Source organism: Hyperoodon ampullatus (assembly GCF_949752795.1).
Source record: "Hyperoodon ampullatus genome assembly, chromosome: 10".
Classification (NCBI taxonomy): Eukaryota; Metazoa; Chordata; class Mammalia; order Artiodactyla; family Ziphiidae; genus Hyperoodon; species Hyperoodon ampullatus.
Genome location: NC_136923.1, coordinates 63,510,303 through 63,531,706, shown reverse-complemented (window position 1 = coordinate 63,531,706; position 21,404 = coordinate 63,510,303). Strand labels below are relative to the sequence as shown.

At 36.8% G+C, this 21,404-nt stretch overlaps 1 protein-coding gene across 6 annotated transcripts in view; it reads right to left on the bottom strand.

The window, feature by feature from the left end:
• HMGCLL1 (3-hydroxy-3-methylglutaryl-CoA lyase like 1) overlaps positions 1-14,874 on the bottom strand; it is a gene marked incomplete at both ends in the record, with an annotated part of 136,236 nt that extends 121,362 nt beyond the window's left edge. For all 6 annotated transcript variants that reach the window (XM_079713016.1, XM_079713018.1, XM_079713017.1 and 3 more), the window contains one exon: positions 14,767-14,874. In XM_079713016.1, the coding sequence (XP_079569142.1) occupies positions 14,767-14,874 (108 nt within the window). The remainder of the gene's footprint in view (positions 1-14,766) is intronic.
• Positions 14,875-21,404: the final 6,530 nt, after the last annotated feature.

Genomic DNA, 21,404 nt, shown 5'->3' with positions numbered 1-21,404 from the left:
AAAACTATTAACCTGAGCTAAGGAGAAAGAGAAGGCTGCTGGTAGATCAGAGTGAAAGGAGGAGATCATGAAAAGTCACAAAAGTCTTTGGAATACTCATAAAAAATCTGAATAACTTGTCTTTGAAGAAGAGTGATTTATTCAGGTCCATCCACCTCAGGCTTTAAATGCTGGATCTCAAAATAAACTACAGTTCAAAGCTAAGCTATATCATCCTAAGCCATTTGTAACCAACTGAGGTGATAGATTAAGCTAGAACTTTATTAATATGTTAAAAAGAAAACACATTAAACAAATGAGTACAAAATAATTTTCCTGTAACTGAAGTTCCTACTGTTCAATTGACTGATGTGATGTAGTGAAGAAATACAGGCTTTGGAACATTACACAGATTCAAATCCAGTGCCGCTACCAGGTACTTGGCCTGGAGAAAGTAAATATTATTCATTCCCTTTCCTCATATTAAAAATGGAAATCGGGGCTTCCCTGATGGCGCAGTGGTTCAGAATCTGCCTGCCAATGCAGGGGACACGGGTTCGAGCCCTGGTCTGGGAAGATCCCACATGCCGCGGAGCAACTAGGCCCGTGAGCCACAACTACTGAGCCTGTGCGTCTGGAGCCTGTGCTACGCAGCAAGAGAGGCCACGATAGTGAGAGGCCCGCGCACCACGATGAAGAGTGGCCCCCACTCGCCGCAACTAAAGAAAGCCCTTGCACAGAAACGAAGACCCAACACAGCAAAAATAAATAAATTAATTAATAAACTCCTATCCCCAACATCTAAAAAAAAAAAAAAAAAGCGTTCTCAGGCAACAAATGGCGGGCGAGGGAGGAGTGCTAAATTTGCTAGCCCCCTCCTTTCCTCTCACCCCACACCCAGGCAAAAAAAACACAAAAAAACAATAAAAAATGGAAATCACTGGACCTTCTTTGCAGGACTATAAGAGTTCAGAAAGTATGTAAATTCCTTAGCAAACTTTGCTGATAAAGAGTGTTTGGTGCCCAAATGTCCACTGAAAAATGAATGGATAAAGAAGATGTGGCACATATATACAATGGAATATTACTTGGCCATAAAAAAGGATGAAATATTGCCATTCGCAGCAACATGGATGGACCTAGAGATTATCATATGAAGTGAAGTAAGTCCGATGGAGAAAGACAAATATCATATGATAACACTTACATGTGGAATCTAAAATATGACATGAATGAATCTACCTATGAAACAGAAACAGACAGGCATAGAGAACAAACTTGTGGTTGACAAGGGGGAAGGGGGGTGGGGGAGGGATGGAGTGGGAGGTTTGGATTAGCAGATGCAAGCTTTTACATATAGAATGGATAAACAACAAGGTTCTACTATATAGCACAGGGAACTATATTCAATATCCTGTGATAAACCATTATGGAAAAGAATATGAAAAAAATATATATGTATAACTGAATCACTTTGCTGTACAGCAGAAATTAACATAACATTGTAAATCAAGAATAGTTCAATACCTATGTTTTCCTCTAAGAGTTTTATAGTGTCTGGCCTTACATTTAGGTCTTTAATCCATTTTGAGTTTATTTTTGAGTATGGTGTTAGGGAGTGTTCTAATTTCATACTTTTACATGTACCTGTCTGGTTTTCCCAGCACCGCATATTGAAGAGGCTATCTTTTCTCCACTGTATATATTCTTGCCTCCTTTATCAAAGATAAGGTGACCATATGTGAGTGGGTTTATCTCGGGGCTTTCTATCCTGTTCCATTGATCCATATTTCTGTTTTTGTGCCAGTACAATACAGTCTTGATTACTGTAGCTTTGTAGTATAGTCTGAAGTCAGGGAGCCTGATTCCTCCAGCTCCATTTTTCATTCTCAAGATTGCTTTGGCTATTTCGGGTCTTCTGTGTTTCCATACAAATACCAAAAGTAGGGTAGATAGCTAGTGGGAAGCAACCGCATGGCACAGGGAGATCAGCTAGGTGGTTTGTGACCACATAGAGGGGTGGAATAGGGAGGTTGGGAGGGAGGGAGATGCAAGAGCGAAGAGATATGGGAACATATGTATATGTATAACTGATTCACTTTGTTGTAAAGCAGAAACTAACACACAATTGTAAAACAATTATACTCCAATAAAGATGTTAAAAAATAAATAAATAAATTTATTAAAAATTAAAAAAAGAATAGTTCAATAAAATAAATTTTTAAAAAAAGAGTGGTTGGTGGTATCATCATCTTCCTCATATAATTTCCTAAACTCTTATTAATAATATTCTATTAACAATTAGCATAATATTATGTCTCTCATATATTCTTAAATTTGTCCCATGCAATAAGCCAGTTACAAATCTATTGCAAGTATGCTAAAATAATACTCCTGCCCCTAAATAATAACCAGTTATCACTATGGCATTCCCATGAAAAGGTCAGCATCTATACAATGCTTCGGAGAGCAAATAGATTTAAGAGATCCAGCTCTCTAGAGATGAGTGTTTATGCAAGCTTCTGTTCCATCTCCTTTAGCTCAAGTTTTCCCTTCAACATTTCCTAGAGCATACGCTCAGCAGAATTACAGTGAATTAAATATTAAAATCTTGTCATACGGGAATGGGAACTAAGTGACAGCAGACATTCACGACTGAACCTCTGAATCACTCCATCTGGTTCTCCACAGGTCCTGCAAATGTTTTCTAGACGCACCCCTAAAATCTAGGCAAAGAGAATTCCAAATTGCCCTCAGCTTTTATGTGTGATCAGGTCCACAGCTTTCTGCAAAATGCAAGGTTTGAAAGGTGACATAGCATTTTAAAAATCAGAGAATCCTTGGTCCCTCTGTAAAAATTCTCAGAAAGTAGAAATTGTGTCTAACTAAAATAAGATTCATATTTTGACTTCAACATTCAGCTATGATCGGCTTCTATTTCACAGTGAAATAAATATAGATTGAGGAAAGCATTTAAAAAGTGGATGCCAAACTCTGCACATCCAGTGGGTTACAGACATGCAAAAGTAGTGGCAGAGAGCCCCTCCACTTCCTTCAATATCCATCTGGAAGGAAACCCCAGAAGGAAAGACGTCTGACAGACATGTCCTCTTTGGAGTTTCCTGCCTTCTTGTCTTCCAAGCTTCCTGGACCCCATCAGTTGTTAATAAAGTTCACCAAAAAGACTTTCTGAAAGGGTGATTTCACAGTGTGGAACTTATATTAAAGACATTTTTCTCTAGTTGAAGTTTCCTTCCATCCGCATTTCCCTACTTCACAAATCCAAGAAAGCATGACTTGGAAAGTTGCAAGTGTAGGGTGACATTTGATGTGCTATCAGTGGGATACTCAGACCAAATGCTGAATCCAACACCGGAGACCATAGCTTACACACTGCAACAGAGAAGCTGCATCACCCTGAGGGTATCATTATACCCCTCGACGTCTCTACTCCTTCTCCCGTAAAATGGAGTTACGAGAATATGCATATCATACGCTGTGTGGATTAACCAAAAAAAATGGAAAGTGCACGAAAAGCTAGATTCTACTTTTTTTGTGTGACCTTTACAATGATAGCTGCTAGCCATGAAAGAAAAAAATTGATTTTCAAACTTCCAAAATGAACACATGAATTTAAAAAACAGACATTCTATTCCAATACAAAAATAATAAATAAGAGTGAAAGCTACTAATTCTTGTTTACAAAAATAATAGCTTTGATATAATTAAACACATATTTTTGCCAATTAGAAAGTCAATGAATGTGGCTTAAACCAGCTGAAGTTTACTCTATGAATGAATTCTTATCATATCCAAACTAATTTATTCTGCAAACATTTACCAGGATCTAAGTACTTAAGACTTCTGGACAACAGAAAAGGTAAATAAAACATAGTTTCACTCCTTGAGAAGACCTCAGTCTAGCACTGCAAATATTACATATTTACTAAAGAGATGTTTCTACCTACTCAACCATCTTTGGGAAGGAACTGGGCTTCAATGCAGAAAACAAACATGGGTCCACCGAGCAGTATTCAAGAACTGGGGTTGGCAGGGGCAGCAGTGAAGAACACAGAGAAATACTTATAAAGAAATGTTTCACCACAAGTAAAAGGTGAGTATCCATCTTCAAATCAAGTATGAAAGTAATAATAAGGCACTTTTTAAAATTAGGGATCTTTAAGTTATTACTTTTGTAAAAGATTAGATATATGAAAAATAGATACATACATATATAGATACATTGATTGATCAATTGCTTGATGGATGACAGATAGATGTTAGATGGATGATAGGTAGATTGATTTATTGATGGATGGATGGATGGACGATGGATGAAAGATGATAGATAAATAGGTAAATGACAGATGGGTGAAAGAAAGAAACAAAGAAAGAAACAAAGAAAGAAAGAAAGATAGATAGATGACAGATAGGTGATAGATAGATATAGTTAAGACAATATTTAACATTAGGGACCTTTAAATTATTTTTTTCTTGTAAAAGAGTAGCTTAGATATATGATAGATAGATGATAGATAATAGATTGATGATAGATATATAGATTGATTGATAGATGGATGGATGAGAGAGAGAGAGAGAGAGAGAGATGATATATGAATGACAGATAGATAGGTAGTTGATACAGCTACAGATTGATAAACACAGATACAGATACAGATTGATATTTTATATTCATACACATATATATTTACCACATAGACTACAATCATCATCATTAACTCCCCCGGCCCTGAATTAGAATAAATGTACAAGCTTGTGTTTAACTGAACTGCAAGAAAGGATTATGGGGGGTAGGGGGTGAGGGGAAGTGATCCAAATAAAAAGCAAAGCCAAGAAATGAGCTTTCAGAGGAGCACAGCAATGAAGAATGAAAATGTGGCCTGGGCTGCACCTCTGGGACAGAATCTCCAGTGATTCTACCTCCCATGTGACATTTGGCCCTCCTGCCCCACAGCATCCTCACCACCCAGCAAGCGTCAGGGCCAGGGTACAACTCTTCCCCTCCCTGGAGCAGGCGGAGAAGTGTCAGCTCCTCCTTTCTAGAGCATGATTGCAACTCACAGCTCCAGCTCCTTCATCACTACCTAGAAACAACAGCTTTCACATAAGTTTTATATTTTTCAGAGAGCTTTTCCATTCTTGCTAATCTTGGCTTTTACATAAATTACATGAAAAAAAAGTCCAAAATATACCTCTAGGAATGTGAATAACTTTTAAAATTATCCTCCAGTAAAATTCAAGTAAAAATCAGTCTAATTTCAGAATGAATGTGTTTAGGAATAATATCTGGTGCTCAATATTTATTTTCTATGAGAAAAGAACATAAACATTGGCTCCTGGTTAGATCCAGGAGAAGAAATCCCCAAACACCTGAGCCTTCATTTAGGAATGAATTCTGATCACTATGAAAAGGAAGATGGTCCCAAAGGGAAAAATGGCAAACTCCTGTAATTTAAAGACAACTTGCTTCCTGCTGAATGATTACGATTACACTCTACCCTGTTGGAAAATATGCCAATGTTTAGAAATGTCCTGGATGGTCTCATTAAAGCATCCCCATGTAATTGTCCAGTAAGGACCACAGAATCAAATATCCACATGCACAGGAAGATAACCTGGGTGCCCAAGGTAGCTAGTATATGAGTAAAGAGTACAAATCCTGTTTAAGGCATTCATATGTACTTATCTTTTTAGTGTAGTCTTGACCAAACAAAACATTTCCAGAGGTTAAATATGGCTCACCTGTGTAGCAGCAAATTTGCATCTCCTACTTAAACTAACAATCACAAGACCAGGAAACTTTTTTTCTTGTGTTGCTTTCACTGTGAGATCTTCAAGCAGGCTGGACAACACTTTCGAATCAGAATTTCTGCTAAAATGATATTCCCCACATATATGAGTTTGTACAATCTCTTTTAAATACCATCTGCTCCATAAAAGTGACCCATCAAGTTATGGGTCTGCACAGTCTAGCCCCTTAGTTGATGAGGGAAAATGAAAAGAAACAAAAATAAAAGCTAAACTTGCAAGAGGAAAATGAGGAAAGAAGAAAGGGTCAGGGAAAGTTACAGCCCAGGGTGAATAAGCAGAAAGGAAGCCAGAAGACTTGGAGGAGTTTAGAGCTAATGAAAAAAACAAGCACACAGGGCAGGGGGAGGAAAGATGTGAAAGCCAGCTGGAAGGAGAGAAAGCAAGGAAGAGAGGAGCTAACAGAAATCCAAGGACAGAAAGTATTGGAGATGGGAGGGAACAGGAAATTTATTGGAAACCAAGTTGTTTTTCCTTATGTATCCAATGCAATTCTATTCCAGGCAGAACTCTAGTCTCACCTTCAAAGAGGAGAGAAGGGAAGTCAAAACTCATAGGAGCCTTTCATGGGCTGGAGCCAGGAGCTCTCAGAAGACAGATTAGAGGAAACATGAGCCTACAGCTGACCCTTTGACAGAAGATACAGGGATGAAGGAGCAGCAGCATCACTCAGTCCAGCATTTCCCAAAAGGTAGGTGAAGCAAAAACAGTGAGAGCTGGGCTCCAACACAGAGCTACTGAATCTGAATTTCTAGCACATTTAATAAACACCTCCATTGACTCCTATCACCAGAAAGGTCAGGAAGCACTGGTATAGTGGTGAAAACTGGGAGCTCTGGAACCTCAGCTGACTGAATTCAATTCCTAGATCATCAACTACTGACCATGAACAAATTATTTAATGTTTCTATATCCCAGTTACTAAACCTATAAAATGGATTGTTTTGGGGATTGAGTTATGGCATGTAAAGCAGTTAGGAAGTGCCCAATATATATTGAATATGAACCAGAAACGAATCAAGACAAAATGAAAGACAGCATTGTAAAGAAAAGGTTAATAATAAGGAGAAAATGTTTTTACCCACTTCAGGGTCATTAAATAGAAAGATCCGAAATAATCTCATATCAATAGAGATAAAATACTGTAAATTTAATCACTCATTGATTCATTCATTCATTTAACAAATTTTATTGAATTTTGTCACACATAAAGAGGGAGTAAATAGCATACTGTTTCCCCAAAGAAAGATACTTAGTTTAGGCAGCATATTAATTTTTATCTTTAAAAAATATCTGTCACAATTTTTACTTATAGTGAAAATCATTATGTCAGTTTTTCTGTAAAATATTATTTTTCATGAAGCAGCCAATCTTTTAATTCAATTTTTCGACTTTAAATTGTTACTCTATACAAAGTTCAAGCTATAAGATGAATAAGTTCTAGGAATCTAAGGCACAGCATAGTGATTAACACTACAGTTAATAATATATTATATCCTTGAAAGCTGCTAAGAGAGTAAATCTTAAATGGTCTCAGCACAAAGAAGAAATGGTAATTATGTGATGAGATGCAGATGTTAGCCAATGTTATGGTGACAATCATTTTGCAATATATGAATGTATCAAATGCGTATACCTTAAAGTTACACAATGTTATATGTCAATTATATTTCAATAAAGCTTGAAAAATAAATACACAAATTGTTACTCTCAACAGTTTGCATATTACCTGGAATGTAACCACTTCAAAAGTTTTGTAATATGGTAAATGAATATATTTTTTCAACTCCAATTATATTACAAAATAGTTTTTTTTTAATATTTCCCCTGTTATATTAGTAATTTTTTAACTAACTTGTTCAGAACAAACTTCTCACAGAGAACCAGAAAATCTGGTGAAAATATTAGTGAAAAACACTTGTTTGATAGCCTTAGGAGTCTCCAAGGGAGGGTGTACTTCAGTGGCCAAGATACTCGCAGAAGAAAAACACAGAGGCTTGATACCAAAATTCAGCATGAACTTTCCTCTTGAGGCATTCACCAATTCTATGCAATCAGATGAGAAGCTGAGAAGAGCATCAGAGCTTCCAGGAGTCTTAGAAGTTGGGGAGGAAATATTTTTGAGTTCAGGTTCAACAAGGAGAATACATTCTGGTAAACACTCTAGGCTTTTAGTTAGTACCCCTGGAGAGCAACAAAATAAAAGTAAGCGTGAAGAGAAAAGACAAGCCCTCACAAATGAAGTAGGTCCAGCCTTGAATCAGCTAAACATCTGATTGGCTTAAGGTAAGATACCCTTGCACTTATTGCCTGTTAGAAGCAAAAGATAATCAACCCTTCCTGCACCTCACACCCATCAGAATGGCTATTACCAAAATGACAAGAAATAAGTGTTGGTGAGGATGTGGAGAAAAGGGAACCCTTGTGCAATGGGAATGTAAATTGGTGCAGCCACTATGGAAAACAGCATGAAGGTTCCTCAAAGAATTAAAAATAAAACTATCATATGATTCAGCAATTCTGCTTCTAGCTATTTATCCCAAGGGAAGGAAATCATTGTCTTGAACAGATATCTGCACCCCCATGTTCATTGCAGCACTCTTTGCAACAGCCAAGACATGAAAACAACCCAAGTACCCATTGACAGATGAATGGATAAAGAAAATATGGTGTATATATCTACACAAAGACATATTATTCAGTCATAAAAAGAAGGAAATCATGCCATTTGTTACCTGATGGACCCTGAGGGTATTATGCTAAGCAAAATAAGTCACACAGAAAGAGACAAGTACTTATATGTGAAATCTTAAAAAAAAAATTAGATACAGAAAACAGACTGGTGGTTGCCAGAGGCAGGGTGTAGAGGGTGGGCAAAAGGGAGTGGGGGAAGGTAATCATCTCTGGAGGACAGTATGACTCAGAGCCTCAAATTATGTCTATAACATTTTCATAACAGGTGTCTAAACTAAACTGAAAAATTAGTAGGCATTGCAAGAGGAAAGATACATGAAAGAGACCCACTGGAGATCTGAATATTGGAGTTACCAGACATGGAACTTAAAATAACTGATAAGTATTCAAGAATTCTTGATAAGATGGAGAATTGTGGCAGAGAGCTAAAAATTGGTTTTAAAAACCATATAGAAGTCCATTAATTCAAAAATATAACTAAAATTAAGAGCTAGCATTAAATCAGCAGCAAATTAAACAAAGCTAAAGAGGGTATTACTGAAATGGAATAGGTGAGAAAAAATATTCAGACTGACCATGGTGAGAAAAAAAGATTTAAAAATACAAAAAATGGGTATAAGAAATAAATGGGTCACAAGGAACAGTCTAAGATTCTTCAAGCTATAGGTCCAAGTTGGAAGGTGGTTAAAAAAGAAACAGAAGCAATAGTTGAAGAGAATTGATTGAAAGATTTCCAAAACATATGGAAGCCAACAAGCATCAAGATCCAAGAAGTGCTATGAACCATTATCAGATATAAAGAAACTACCTGTAGACTCATCATAGTCATACTGTTGGAAACCAAAGATAACAAGAAGAGAATGAAAGATATATTATCATCAAAGAACTAAAAGTAAAACTAACAGCTGATTTCCCTCTGGTTTGTCTCTGGTTTCCATTTTACCTGTTGAGAAATCTGCATTTCATACTGCTGTCATGTCAGGTATTCTAATTATTTATATGGAACATATATTTATACTCAATATTCACTACATTTATGCACATTGAACATGTATATACATAAATGTAATTCAGCAAAGAAAAACTGAAAGAAATTTTCACCACCAGATTTTTACTAAAGAAAATATTAAAGCAAATATTTCTAGTTGAAGGGAAATAATTTCAGATGAAAGAATGGAGATGAAGAAAGCAAAAAGAGCAAAGAAAAGTGTAAATATGTGCATAGATATAAATGTATATTGACTATAAATACATATTACAAATATACCATATAGAAAATTAATATATACAACAACAATATAGAAAGTGAAGGCAGTAAAGGGAGTTAAATTATCATATTTTTAATAAGTTGCAATAGAACTAATTTACATAATATTTTAATAAGTCAAGGTTGTACGTTGACCTCTTATAGGTAGCAACTACCAATTCCATAAAAAACAGTACATAACTAACAAGTCAACCCAAGGGAAAAATGAATTTTAAAATTTACATAATTTCAAAAGAAGTCATAAAAAAGAGAAACAGGGCAATAAAGGACAAAAGAACACCTGAGACAAACAGAAAACAAACAGTGGAAATGGTAGTTTGGTTCCTTTCTGAAAATTCCTCCCCACTCACTCTAGGGTATTTTGTAAATGTACTAACAGCTTCAGAGTTGTAAACTGAAAAGCATATAGTTACTTTAATCTTTTAATTAAATTTAAGCAAAAATATTATACATTCCAATTAAATTCAAGAGATAGTTTAACACTAAATACTTGGAATCATAATATTTGCTGACAGCAAATGTAACTTAAAGGATCAGGATATAATGTAAAATAACTATAAATTTAATCTCACAAAATCTACAATTTTGTCTTTAAAAAACTAATATATTTTAAGTGTTGTTTATGATAGAATTTAGGTCCTTAGGAATTTTATTGCTGTAATGGGGTATTAATACATGAAGATATTTAGCTACTGCTTAAGCAGCACTTGGAAATCAAAGAAGGACTACTTTACAGGGAACCTAAATTTTAATCCAAACCTTAAACCACCAGTTAAGCCAGCTTCATCATATCCATTTTAACCGAGACAAATATAGAAAATAAAACAGGCCCTAAGAGATAGCTTGAACCATAGAAGGATCAATTTTAACCTCCTGGTCTATTAAGGAAATCTGAAAAACCAATGCCATTAGATACAAAAAAAAAAAAAAAAAGAGAGAGGAAGAGAACTAAAGAATTTAATTAGTGGAGCTGTGGTAGTGCAAGCCTTTAATTCACATTGACCCATTTTATATTTGGTAATAAATTGCTAAACTTCAAATGTGTATATTTGTACTTACACACACACACACAATATTTAATTTTATCTTAATAATATATTGGTAGCAGAAAAAGGGCAAGGTTTTGAATCTTTCTATTGACGAGCACAGTATTCTTTCAAAATAGAGCACTCTGTCTGTCCCAACTGCAGCCAAATTATTTCAAAACTTGGGGGTCCTGCACACGATTCCCTCTGCCAGATTTAACAGTGGAGAAACAGTTAAGCTCTGTGCATCTTTTAACAGCTTCCAGAATCCATTTTCAACTCTTTCTCCAACAAAGTATGACTAGATTCTATAAGATTTTTAGATAACACACAACCCAAACGTCCATCGACAGATGAATGGATAAAGAAGATGTGGTACATATATACAACGGAATATTACTCCACCATTATAAAGAATGAAATAATGCTATTTGCAGCAACATGCATGGAGCTGGAGATTATCATACTAAGTGAAGTAAGTCAGAAAAAGACAAATATCACATGCTATCACTTATATGTGGAATCTAAAAAAAAATACAAATGAACTTATTTACAAAACAGAAATAGACTCATAGGCATAGAAAATAATCTTACAGTTACCAAAGGGGAAAGCAGGGTGAGGGATAAATTAGGATCTTGGGATTAGCAAATACAATCCACTATATATAAAATAGATAAACAACAAGGTCTTACTGTGTAGCACAGGAAACTATATTCAATATCTTTTAATAACCTAAATTGGAAAATAATCTGAAAAAGAATAGATACATATACATATGTGTATGTGTAACTGAATCGCTTTGCTGTACACTGGAAACTAACACAACATAATAAATCAACTATAGTTCAATAAAAAAAGGTTAAACACAAACAGTAATAATACCCACCTAACAGCACTAAGACCAAACTTTATTGACACCTGTCTTAATTCTCATCACTTTGGCATTCACATAACAAATAGTTAGCATTTTACTACAATGTGCCAATCATTGTTTTGGACCCTGAAAAGTGCTATGAAGGATTTCACGTTCCCCATAAATCTGAGATGCTTATGACCTAGAAGGAAAAACATCCATTCATTTGTTCATTCAACAAGTATTCATTGGCCATTAAAAACTAATCAGACATTTTGTTCATTGCTGAGGATTTTGTGGTGGAATTTTTCCTTACTTTTATGACACTTAGGGTCCAGTAGGGAATTAAACATAAAATGATCACAATAATAAATGTAAAATTCATATTATTTGTAATGAACAGTGCAAACAGTAAGATAACAAGAAATGCTTGCCTTGAGAGTCTGGGAAAGATTTCATGAGGAAGCAATATTTGAGTTAAGATCTCAAGGTTAGTTATTTGAAAAGAGTTCCTATCAGAGAAGAAAACAGGTAAAGATCATGTTTCCAGAGGAAAGATGATTGGAAAACTCAAAGAAGGACACAGTGGCAAGGATAAGGGAACATAGCTTAAGAGGATGCTGCAGAGAGATGCAATGAAGAGATCACCTGAGGCTTCCAAGAACACATTGAAGATTTTGCTTGCTATTCATTCCTAAAGCAATGAGAATTCACAGAAGGTTGTGAAACGGGAGAATAGCATGATTCTGTGCAAAACAGAGAACTTCTCCCAGCTAGCTGTAGAAACAATGGGTTGAAGGATCGCAAGAGTCTAGTAGTTCATTGGAGAGAGAATGCCACTTTAAAATTGATAGCAGCAGCAGAGTTGGAAAAACAGATGGATCTGTGAGAAATTCGAGGTAAAAGTGCAGGACTTAGTGATACTTTGGATATGGGGGAAAGAAGGAAAGGAGCCCTTGGTTTGTGCTCCCAGGGCTGAATGAATTGCAATGGCATACCCTGTGATAGGAAATTCTAGAGAATGTCTGGGGTTGGAAGGGGAGGAAGAACGTGAATCCGATTTTGCAAATGTTAGGTTTGAATTACTTTTGAGATACCCAAGTGATGATGTCAGGTGAGCAGGTGAACAATCAGGACTGGAGCTTAAGAGAGAGATGGTAATATGAATCTGGAAGACATGGGTATGCTAATAGTAACAGGAACTGTGAGTGTGGATAAAAAGTCATGAGGAATCTGAAGATTTACCCCTGAGCCAGTCTGGTTCTAGCCTGAGGAACCAGAGAGGTAGGGCTTAAAGCAGCAACAATGTTGTTAAACACAAGCAAAAGAAGAAGGTAAATTTCAGAGTGCAGTTTCACTGCTGCTGTGAATTCAATAGGACATGACCTAAAACATTACCATTTCACAACACTGGAACTAAAACAAAACTATACATAAAATGCCATGAGAGCACAGAAAAAGGCTAGCAACTCCGGAAAGAGAAAATGGTTGGTCAAAAGAAGTGATATTTAAGCTGTGTCTGAGGAATAAATAGGAGTTTCTCACTAAAGCAGTCCAGGGTTAAAAAGACAATATTTGGAGAATGTATTGCTATTTCTCCAAAAAGGAACAAAAAGTCTTTATTAGGCTGATGAAATGTCCAAAAACCCTATTCCCCGCATTCCTAGATCAGTCATCCTAGTCATTTTCTTTCTTTTTTTATCCTAGTCATTTTCAATTACCGTTTCTACATCCCTACAAGGCAAAGTAGACATCCTCACCTAGCAGTCTAGCCTTTGTCATGTTCCCCAAAGCCCGCAAAATCAGAATATAGGGGCCGCGGGAGAGAAAAATAATATTAACCCAGCAACAAAAGTCATATAAAGTCTCAGGCTTCGGGACTGGAAGGTAAGGATTCCTGATTCTGTAACAGAGTGAATATGAAGGTTATATTATCTTTATAATACAAAGATCAAATGAGATGGCAGGAAAATTAAATAGAAGACAAGAGAACATACAGGAAGATAAAGAATTATTTTCCCTTTCTGGATTGTCAGCAACAGTCTGAGTCAGAGGACCAGGGCCATCTTTTAAGTAATGAGGAGCAAAGTATCCTTTAGAGAATCCACAAACGCTGAACTCCAATCTGTAGAACTAAAATTACAATGCCACATATTGATACATTGAACTGAAAATACATTAAGTATAAAACTATAGAAAAATGGATGCCTAATATTAGAATAGTTGATTTAAAAACACAAACTTAAATTATGCTTACCCACTAAAATACTATACTTAATACAAGTTATTATTTTGTACATAGATGAATCAGGAATAAACATTTTTGTATCCACCAAAATGCGAAAAAATAATAGCTAAACCCTGAGTCTCCCTCCCTTTTCCCACGTTTTCACATTCACTTAACAATTATCACTGTTATTCCTTTGTGAAACTTTAAATTTTCAGCTCTTTTAAGGGAAAAGTCAATTTCTTTATATAGATTTTCTTCATTTACTTGCCCTTTCTGGTTGAGAGTGCATTAAATCACAAGTATGTGGATACTACTCACTTGCCTAATAATTGTCTTAAAATGGGCTTTCAGGAATCACATGGGAATACATTTTGGACTGAAATCGCTGTTATTTACCATTTTCCCCCAGCTTGTTCAAGTGTGTTGAAGCATAAATACATTAGAGATAATTAATGATATGACGGATGATTTCATCCCACCGTGTTTTCCCAACCTTCTGTGTTGGCTTTGTTCCTTTTTCCGCCTCATATTCTGACAAATTCGTCGTCTTTGTCACACAATAATCAGGAGAGAACTGAAAAGAAGGGCGCTATCCTTAGAGGAGTGCTGTATATTATGACTCATCCCTTCCAAGGGAAACACAGAGAAGGAACAGTTTCCTTTAGGCGACCTGCACGTGGCCAAGATAGGGATTTTAGTGGGTCTGAACTGCAGGGGCTGGTCTGCAATTCACCCCAGAGAGATGATGGGAAACCTTTTAAGGGGTGAGGTTTGATATTACAGAACTGTCGCAGGAAGGGCCCGGGGTGAGCGGCTACACAAGAAGGGGAAAGGAGGCCTGCGGGATGACGGGAGAGGGTGGGGACCCCCTGGGCCGCGAGGTGGTACCTGCGCGGGCTCGAACGCCCCTGCCACTGAATCCCCGATCCAGAGATGCTCCCGGAGAAGTTGTTGGTAGCTGAGGCAGTGCTTCACCGCGGATGGCATGTTCCCCATGGCCAGGTCCGGGGCGGCTGTAGGCGATGGGAGAGAGCGGGGAAGAGAGGGATGCGGGCCGGGCGCGCGCTGCGGTCCCGCGCCGGCCCCCGAGCGCGCCTTCCGCCTCCCGCGCGCGCTGAGCCCGGCCCCGCTCTGTGTACTGCGGCGGCGCCAAGCCGAGAGCGCCCAGAGCAGGGCGCGCGGGAGACACCTGCGCGCACGCGGGCCACCCGGAGCCGAAGCGCGGAGGAGATATTCCCAGCATGGCGCGCCTGCCGCACTGCACCCAGCACATAGAGCTGATCGCATCTGTACACGCCCAACTCACCGGCTTCTCACCTGGTTCAGAATCCACAGGGAAGAAAGGGTTAGGTCTCCATCAAAGGAAGAGGGTCTGCGTTTTCTTGTCTGGCAGTTTGCTAATTCCCAGCCTTTGGCGTCCACTGTAGATGCGTCCGGCCTTGAACTCAGCTGAGTTTATCTTCATGACAATAAACTTGACATATACACACAGATTTAAAAGATAACAAAAAAGGACCTACTCTATAGCGCAGGGAACTCTGCTCAATATTCTGTAATAACTTAAATGGGAAAAGAACTTGAAAAAGCATAGATGCATGTATTCGTACAACTGAATCACTTTTCTATACACCTGAAACTAACACAACATTGCTAATAAACTATACTCCAATATAAAATAAAAATTTGAAAATAAAGACATCAGTCATATTGGCTTAAGGCCCACCCAAACAACCCTTCAAATCAGAAAATCAACCTTGACACAGCACTACCATCCAATCTACATACCCCATACAAATTTCACCAACTGTCTCAACAGTGTCCCATTTGCTCAAAAAATAGCTCTATTTTTTAAAAGCTCGATTTTTAAATATTATGAGACAGGAAATATTTTGTAATAACCTGTAAGGGAATAAATATATATATATATATATTTTTTTTAAAAAATATATATATATACATAGAACACATATATGTTATAACTTAGCCCATACATTTATACTACATATGCCAAGCTTCTGTTTTTTGTTTTCTTTGCTTCTAATATTAAGGTTTTATATTTTGAAAAAATGATGCAGGTCCAAAGTCTTCATATGGAAGAATTTCTTTATGACCTTTCCTTTATTTCCTTGTTAGGGCCCCACCTTAGTTATTTCTGCAATGGTTTCTCTTTATATGAAATTATTATATCAATTACATCAATCTATGGAATATGCTAAAATAAATTTCTTGGAGAGTTAAAAAAATCTGAATCATTTTGCTGTACACCTGAAACTAACACAATATTGTAAATCAGCTACACTTCAATTTTTTTTTACAATATATGAACAAAAAATAAATAAATATTCTGAGGCAGTTTGCAAGGTTAGAACACTTATATACAATATTCTAATAAAGAAGAAAAGATAGAAGGTGGTAAATTAGGGGAGATGTCACAGATAACTCGGTAAGTCAGTCAGTTGTCAGTAAATGGGTAGTACAGGTTAAGCACTGAAATGGAGTTCAGTTGTTTAAAGACACACAGGGCACAAAATTATTGAAGTAGCTAAAGTCATTCAAACTGAAAAGTGTAAACATATCCTTACATCATTAGAAGAGCACTAGTCTTGAGTGGGGAGGTGTTGGGATGATGGTCCTGGAACAGACCACCTCCCTGAATCCCCCTCTTTCATAAGCACACCTACATCTACCCACTCTAAAATTCTTCAGCTGAGTTCAGCACCTGCAATTGAACGGATATCAAGAGCAGCCTTGTGCTGCCAAGTGGCATGGCCAGGGGTACCAGTCAGACGCACCGGTTGCTGCGGCAAATATAAATTAGGAGTTGGCTGATACCTAGTCAGCCAGCTCCTAATTACACATAAAAGGATTCACAGATTACTTTGTACATCATAGTATAAACACACAAGGAAATTAACACCCAGAATAAGCAAACCTTCATTCATACTTGTGAGGGTGGTGAAACTCCCACTGGTAATAGAAGTAAAGCAGTTAAGGACAGAAAAGGCAAACAATGGGAGAGGGATCTTTTGGATCCTTAGTGAAACAGGACTGGAAAGGCAAAGAGGATGAAGTGATCTTATAGCTCTCATCGCTTTGATCAAGGAGAGTTAACTTGGAGAACACGATCTGAGCTGCCAAAGTGAGGTCATGCAACTCTTGGAAGCCTTTAAAACTCTCTAATGCACCAAAAATTCCAATTATTATTTATCTGAACATGACTATTTTAGAGGTATATATTCATAGGCCTAAATCTCTATGATAAGTTGTTTTCGGTACAGCTCAACTGTTATTCTTCCAACACAGTTGAAATGAAGCTTAGAGGTTGCATCAATGCCTATTACCACTCTTCTCTCCTTTTTGTAATTCTATAACAGGGAACATGATATTTGAAAGAATTTGAGAGGCCCCAATTTGAACAACAGTAATTTAGCAAGGTAATTTTATCATGGAGTCAGCTGTTTATTTGTCATCAGTCAGACAATTAATATTGAAATCTAAACTTTTGGAGAATATAACTTCTAAGATAACCCAGATATTGTATGATTCTCTGCTGCTAAGAAAAAGAACACCCAGATATAAACTTTACTGCTTAATAGTTTTCTAAATGGGGAAATTTAGAAAATTTCTTATCTCAGTTAGGGACATCCCTGGTGGTCCAGTGGCAAAGAATCCACCTTCCAATCCAGGGGACAAGGGTTTGATCCCTGGTCAGGGAACTAAGATTCCCACATGCCTTAGGGCAACTAAGCCCATGCACCACAACTACTGAGACTGCACACCTCAACTAGAGAGCCCACGTGCTGCAAACTACAGAGCCCATGCACTTTGGAACTTGCAAGCCACAACTAGAGAGAAGTCCAAGGGCTGCAAGTAGAGAGGAGCCCGTGTGACGCAATGAAGAGCCCGCGCACTGCAACGAAAGATCCCGCATGCCACAACTAAGACCTGACACAGCCAAAAATATAATATAATATAAAATAAATAAAAAATGAAAATTTCATATCTCAATTAGCTCACCATAGTAATACAGGTTTGTTGTTTTTTACAGAGAAACTTTATAAACATAAAAATATTGAATACAGTTTTATTTGCATGCATTTCATGTGGAAAATCTATAATATCAAAAATTGAAATTATGATTCCCATAAATACCAAAACCGTTAGCAATAATAAGGACCAAATAAAGACTATCTTAAGAATGTTTAATCTCATATAAAAGGGAGTGAAAGTAGATGCACTTTTGCTGGCCTGTACTTTGATGTTAAATCTAATCATAAATGCTTAAAATTTATAAATCCAAAAAGCTTCAACTTATAAATTTGGATAATATTATGGTACATATTTTCTGTTTTATGATTAAAATGAAAATTCTCAATAGGTACCCCTGTTAGTGCAAATCTAAGAAGCTCTAAGGAAAATAAGAATATATATATATCTTTTCATATTATTTTCCAGTATGGTTTATCACAAGATATTGCATATAGTTCCCTGTGTTCTACAGTAGAACCTTGTTGTTTATCTATTTTATATATAATAGTTTGAATCTACTAATTCCAAACTCCTAATTTATCCCCTCCTCCTTTCCCCTTTGGTAACCATAAATTTGTTTTCTATGTCTGTGAGTCTGTTTCTGTTTTGTAAATAAGTTCATTTGTGTCATATTTTTTAGATTCCTCATGTAAGTGATATCATATGGTGTGTGTCTTTCTCTGTCTGCTTACTTCACTTAGTATGATCATCTCTAGGTCCATCCATGTTGCTGCAAATGGCATGATACATGCAAAATCATTCAAGTTTACCTGCCTCTCCTGAATTACCCGACTCCCTTCGCTCTTTAACCTCCTATCCCAAATCTCATCTGTCAACCAGGGAAGTTAGTTAACATCTTGGACCCACCCATCCACTGTCTCTTTCTGTTCTCGTATTGGCTTGTCTCTGTGCCCCTTCTCTTGGAAGGCATCACCTTAGTGCAGTGGTGGAGCTTAAGTGCTGGTTTTAGATTCTCCGTGATGGGAGTCTGGCTCCACCCGTTGGCAAATGAGTGACCTTCGCAAGTTCTTTATTTGTTTCTTATCTGTAAGAGGGCAATGATAAAAGTTCCTACCTGACAGAGCTGTTACAAAGATGAAACGGCTAGAATATGTAAAGTACTCAACAGAGTCTCTGGCACATAATAGACACCCAATGAATGTTAGCTATTATTACTACTGTAGCCTGGTTTTCTGCTTTATTTTGCATTCACAAATCTAACCTAAATAGCTTGAGAAATTTTTGAAAATACATATCTGGTCAATACTTCTAAGATTAAAATCCTTAGAGATTTTGCAGAGAAATTGTTTCTTAAAATAATACACTTTTTCTTGATGAGACTCTTAGTTATCTTTCCAGTCTTAACTCCTGCCCATTTTCTAAACTCATCCTTCACTCCAGAAATATCAAATAATGTTTAATTTCCCAAATTTTAGCCTCTTCCATGCTCTCAAATCATTCTAATCTTGTTCTTTATTATAGACACTTTGAGAAATACAGACGATGCATAAAGATAAATCACCCATCATTCTAATGCTAGAAATACTTTAATATATTTTCTTTTGAGAAAAAAATAAATTAATATTTCCTATCTTTGCCTTTTATTCTGCCCTTTTCATTTAACATTGATTTAAGTACTTTAAAACATTAGGATGCTAATGGCTATGCAATATTCATATATATATATATATATATAATATTTTCAATAATCTTTTAAAGTATAGCCATTTACTTACTTTTGAAAAGGAAGATTGGTGGCTAGACTGTGACCTTGTGAATATTTGTATAAATAATTATCTAATTAATGTTCCAAAAATAGCATGACTATGGAAATCTTCCACTACAGTTGTATTTCTGTCCATTTCTATTTCTATTTTTCACAAAGTTTTGCTTTAAATATACAGTATTTCCTTGGTTGGAGATTTGCTTGTGTAAGTTTATCTTTGGTGATGTTTTCTTGTTGTTTTGTCTTTTCTTATGTGGGAGGAGTTCTATGGGAATCTCATATGGATTATTGCAATATCCCTAAAGAATGGTTTCATGTTTGCTTGGCCAGAATTTCTAATGAGTTTTGTTTGACAGTTCTAGGATTTATTTTTTGCTAATATCTTAGCTTGGGGTACCATAGGATATTATGAATCTAAAACTTAAAACCGGCAAACTCCCTGGTGGTCCAGTGGTTAGGACTCCACACTTTCACTGCCAAGGGCCCAGGTTCCATCACTGGTCCGTGAAGTAAGATCCTGCAAGCTGCTCGGCACGGCCAAAAAATAAATAAATAATCTTAAAACCATACACAGTATAACTTGGCTTCAGTTTTCTTGCAGGGATTTAATTTCTCACTCACAGACTTAGGTGAACTTTTTCCATCTCTCATACATGGAACCACCTTGGGAGACCCAGTGGTTCATGATCTTGGCCCCCTACCCTCAGACGACAATTGGTTTAGGAGGACCTTCCCATGTGATTAAAGCTCCAGCCTCTGGCTAACAGAACCTGTGTCCTCTTGTGAGCTTCTTGGAAGTATGAAGCCCCTGAGTATAACCTTGATATCAGTTTCTGAGGGGAGGGAGAGGTATATCTCACATCAGCTTAGTTCTCCATATTTATCAGAATTGTAACTTGAACATTTTTCTGTGATTAGTGTTTGTGCATACTTTTGAATACATTCTGGAATTCCTGTACCCTTTAGGAAAGTAAGGGTAGGAACCAAGGGATGTTGAACTGAAGTGAGAACATTAAATTTATCTCAGAGGGCCTGAGGATCTTACAATATACGTCTGACATCTTGACTAACTCACAAGAAAGAAAACTAGACAAAAACCACATTCTCCCATCCTTCTCCTTATCTCTTTTCCATTTAAAATGACAGCAATAAATTATAGAGTGGTGCATTGCTTATATCCTAAGCAAAGTTTCTCAAAAATGGTGGAAAGTCCTTGGGAAAGAAGGGTCCACTTAGAATAGGTTATCATGTGAGTCCCTTTGGTCTCAAAGATGGGTATTTAAGGTTCTCTAAGAGAACAGGATGGATAGAATCAGAAGCAAGTGAAAAAAAATCAAAATTGTAATAGCAATAAATGCAAACCGGCATGTAGCCAAGGTACCTACCAGGCAGGAATCAAAGACACATATGGTAAGTCTCAAACAATGATGCCATAGAACTTTGGCAAGAATCATGAGAGTAATGTGCTCCAGCCTTAAACAATAAAAAGGAAAGAATGAAAACAACTTGGTTACCGATACTGGATGATACCTAAGGGGAAGCAAAGCTTTCATAATCTCAGTTTTATTGCTGAAAAATTTAGATAACTTCTCACAAGTGTTATGTCTGGCTGATCTAAATTGATGGAAGGATAACAGAGTGTTTAAAAACATTCTTGGCATTTGGTCACTAAAATCAAAGTTCCATTAACAATAGCATCACTCTGAAATAACACATTCTTTCAAGAATAAGTAATGAAATCTATTTTATGAAAATAGCACTCCACCCCAGG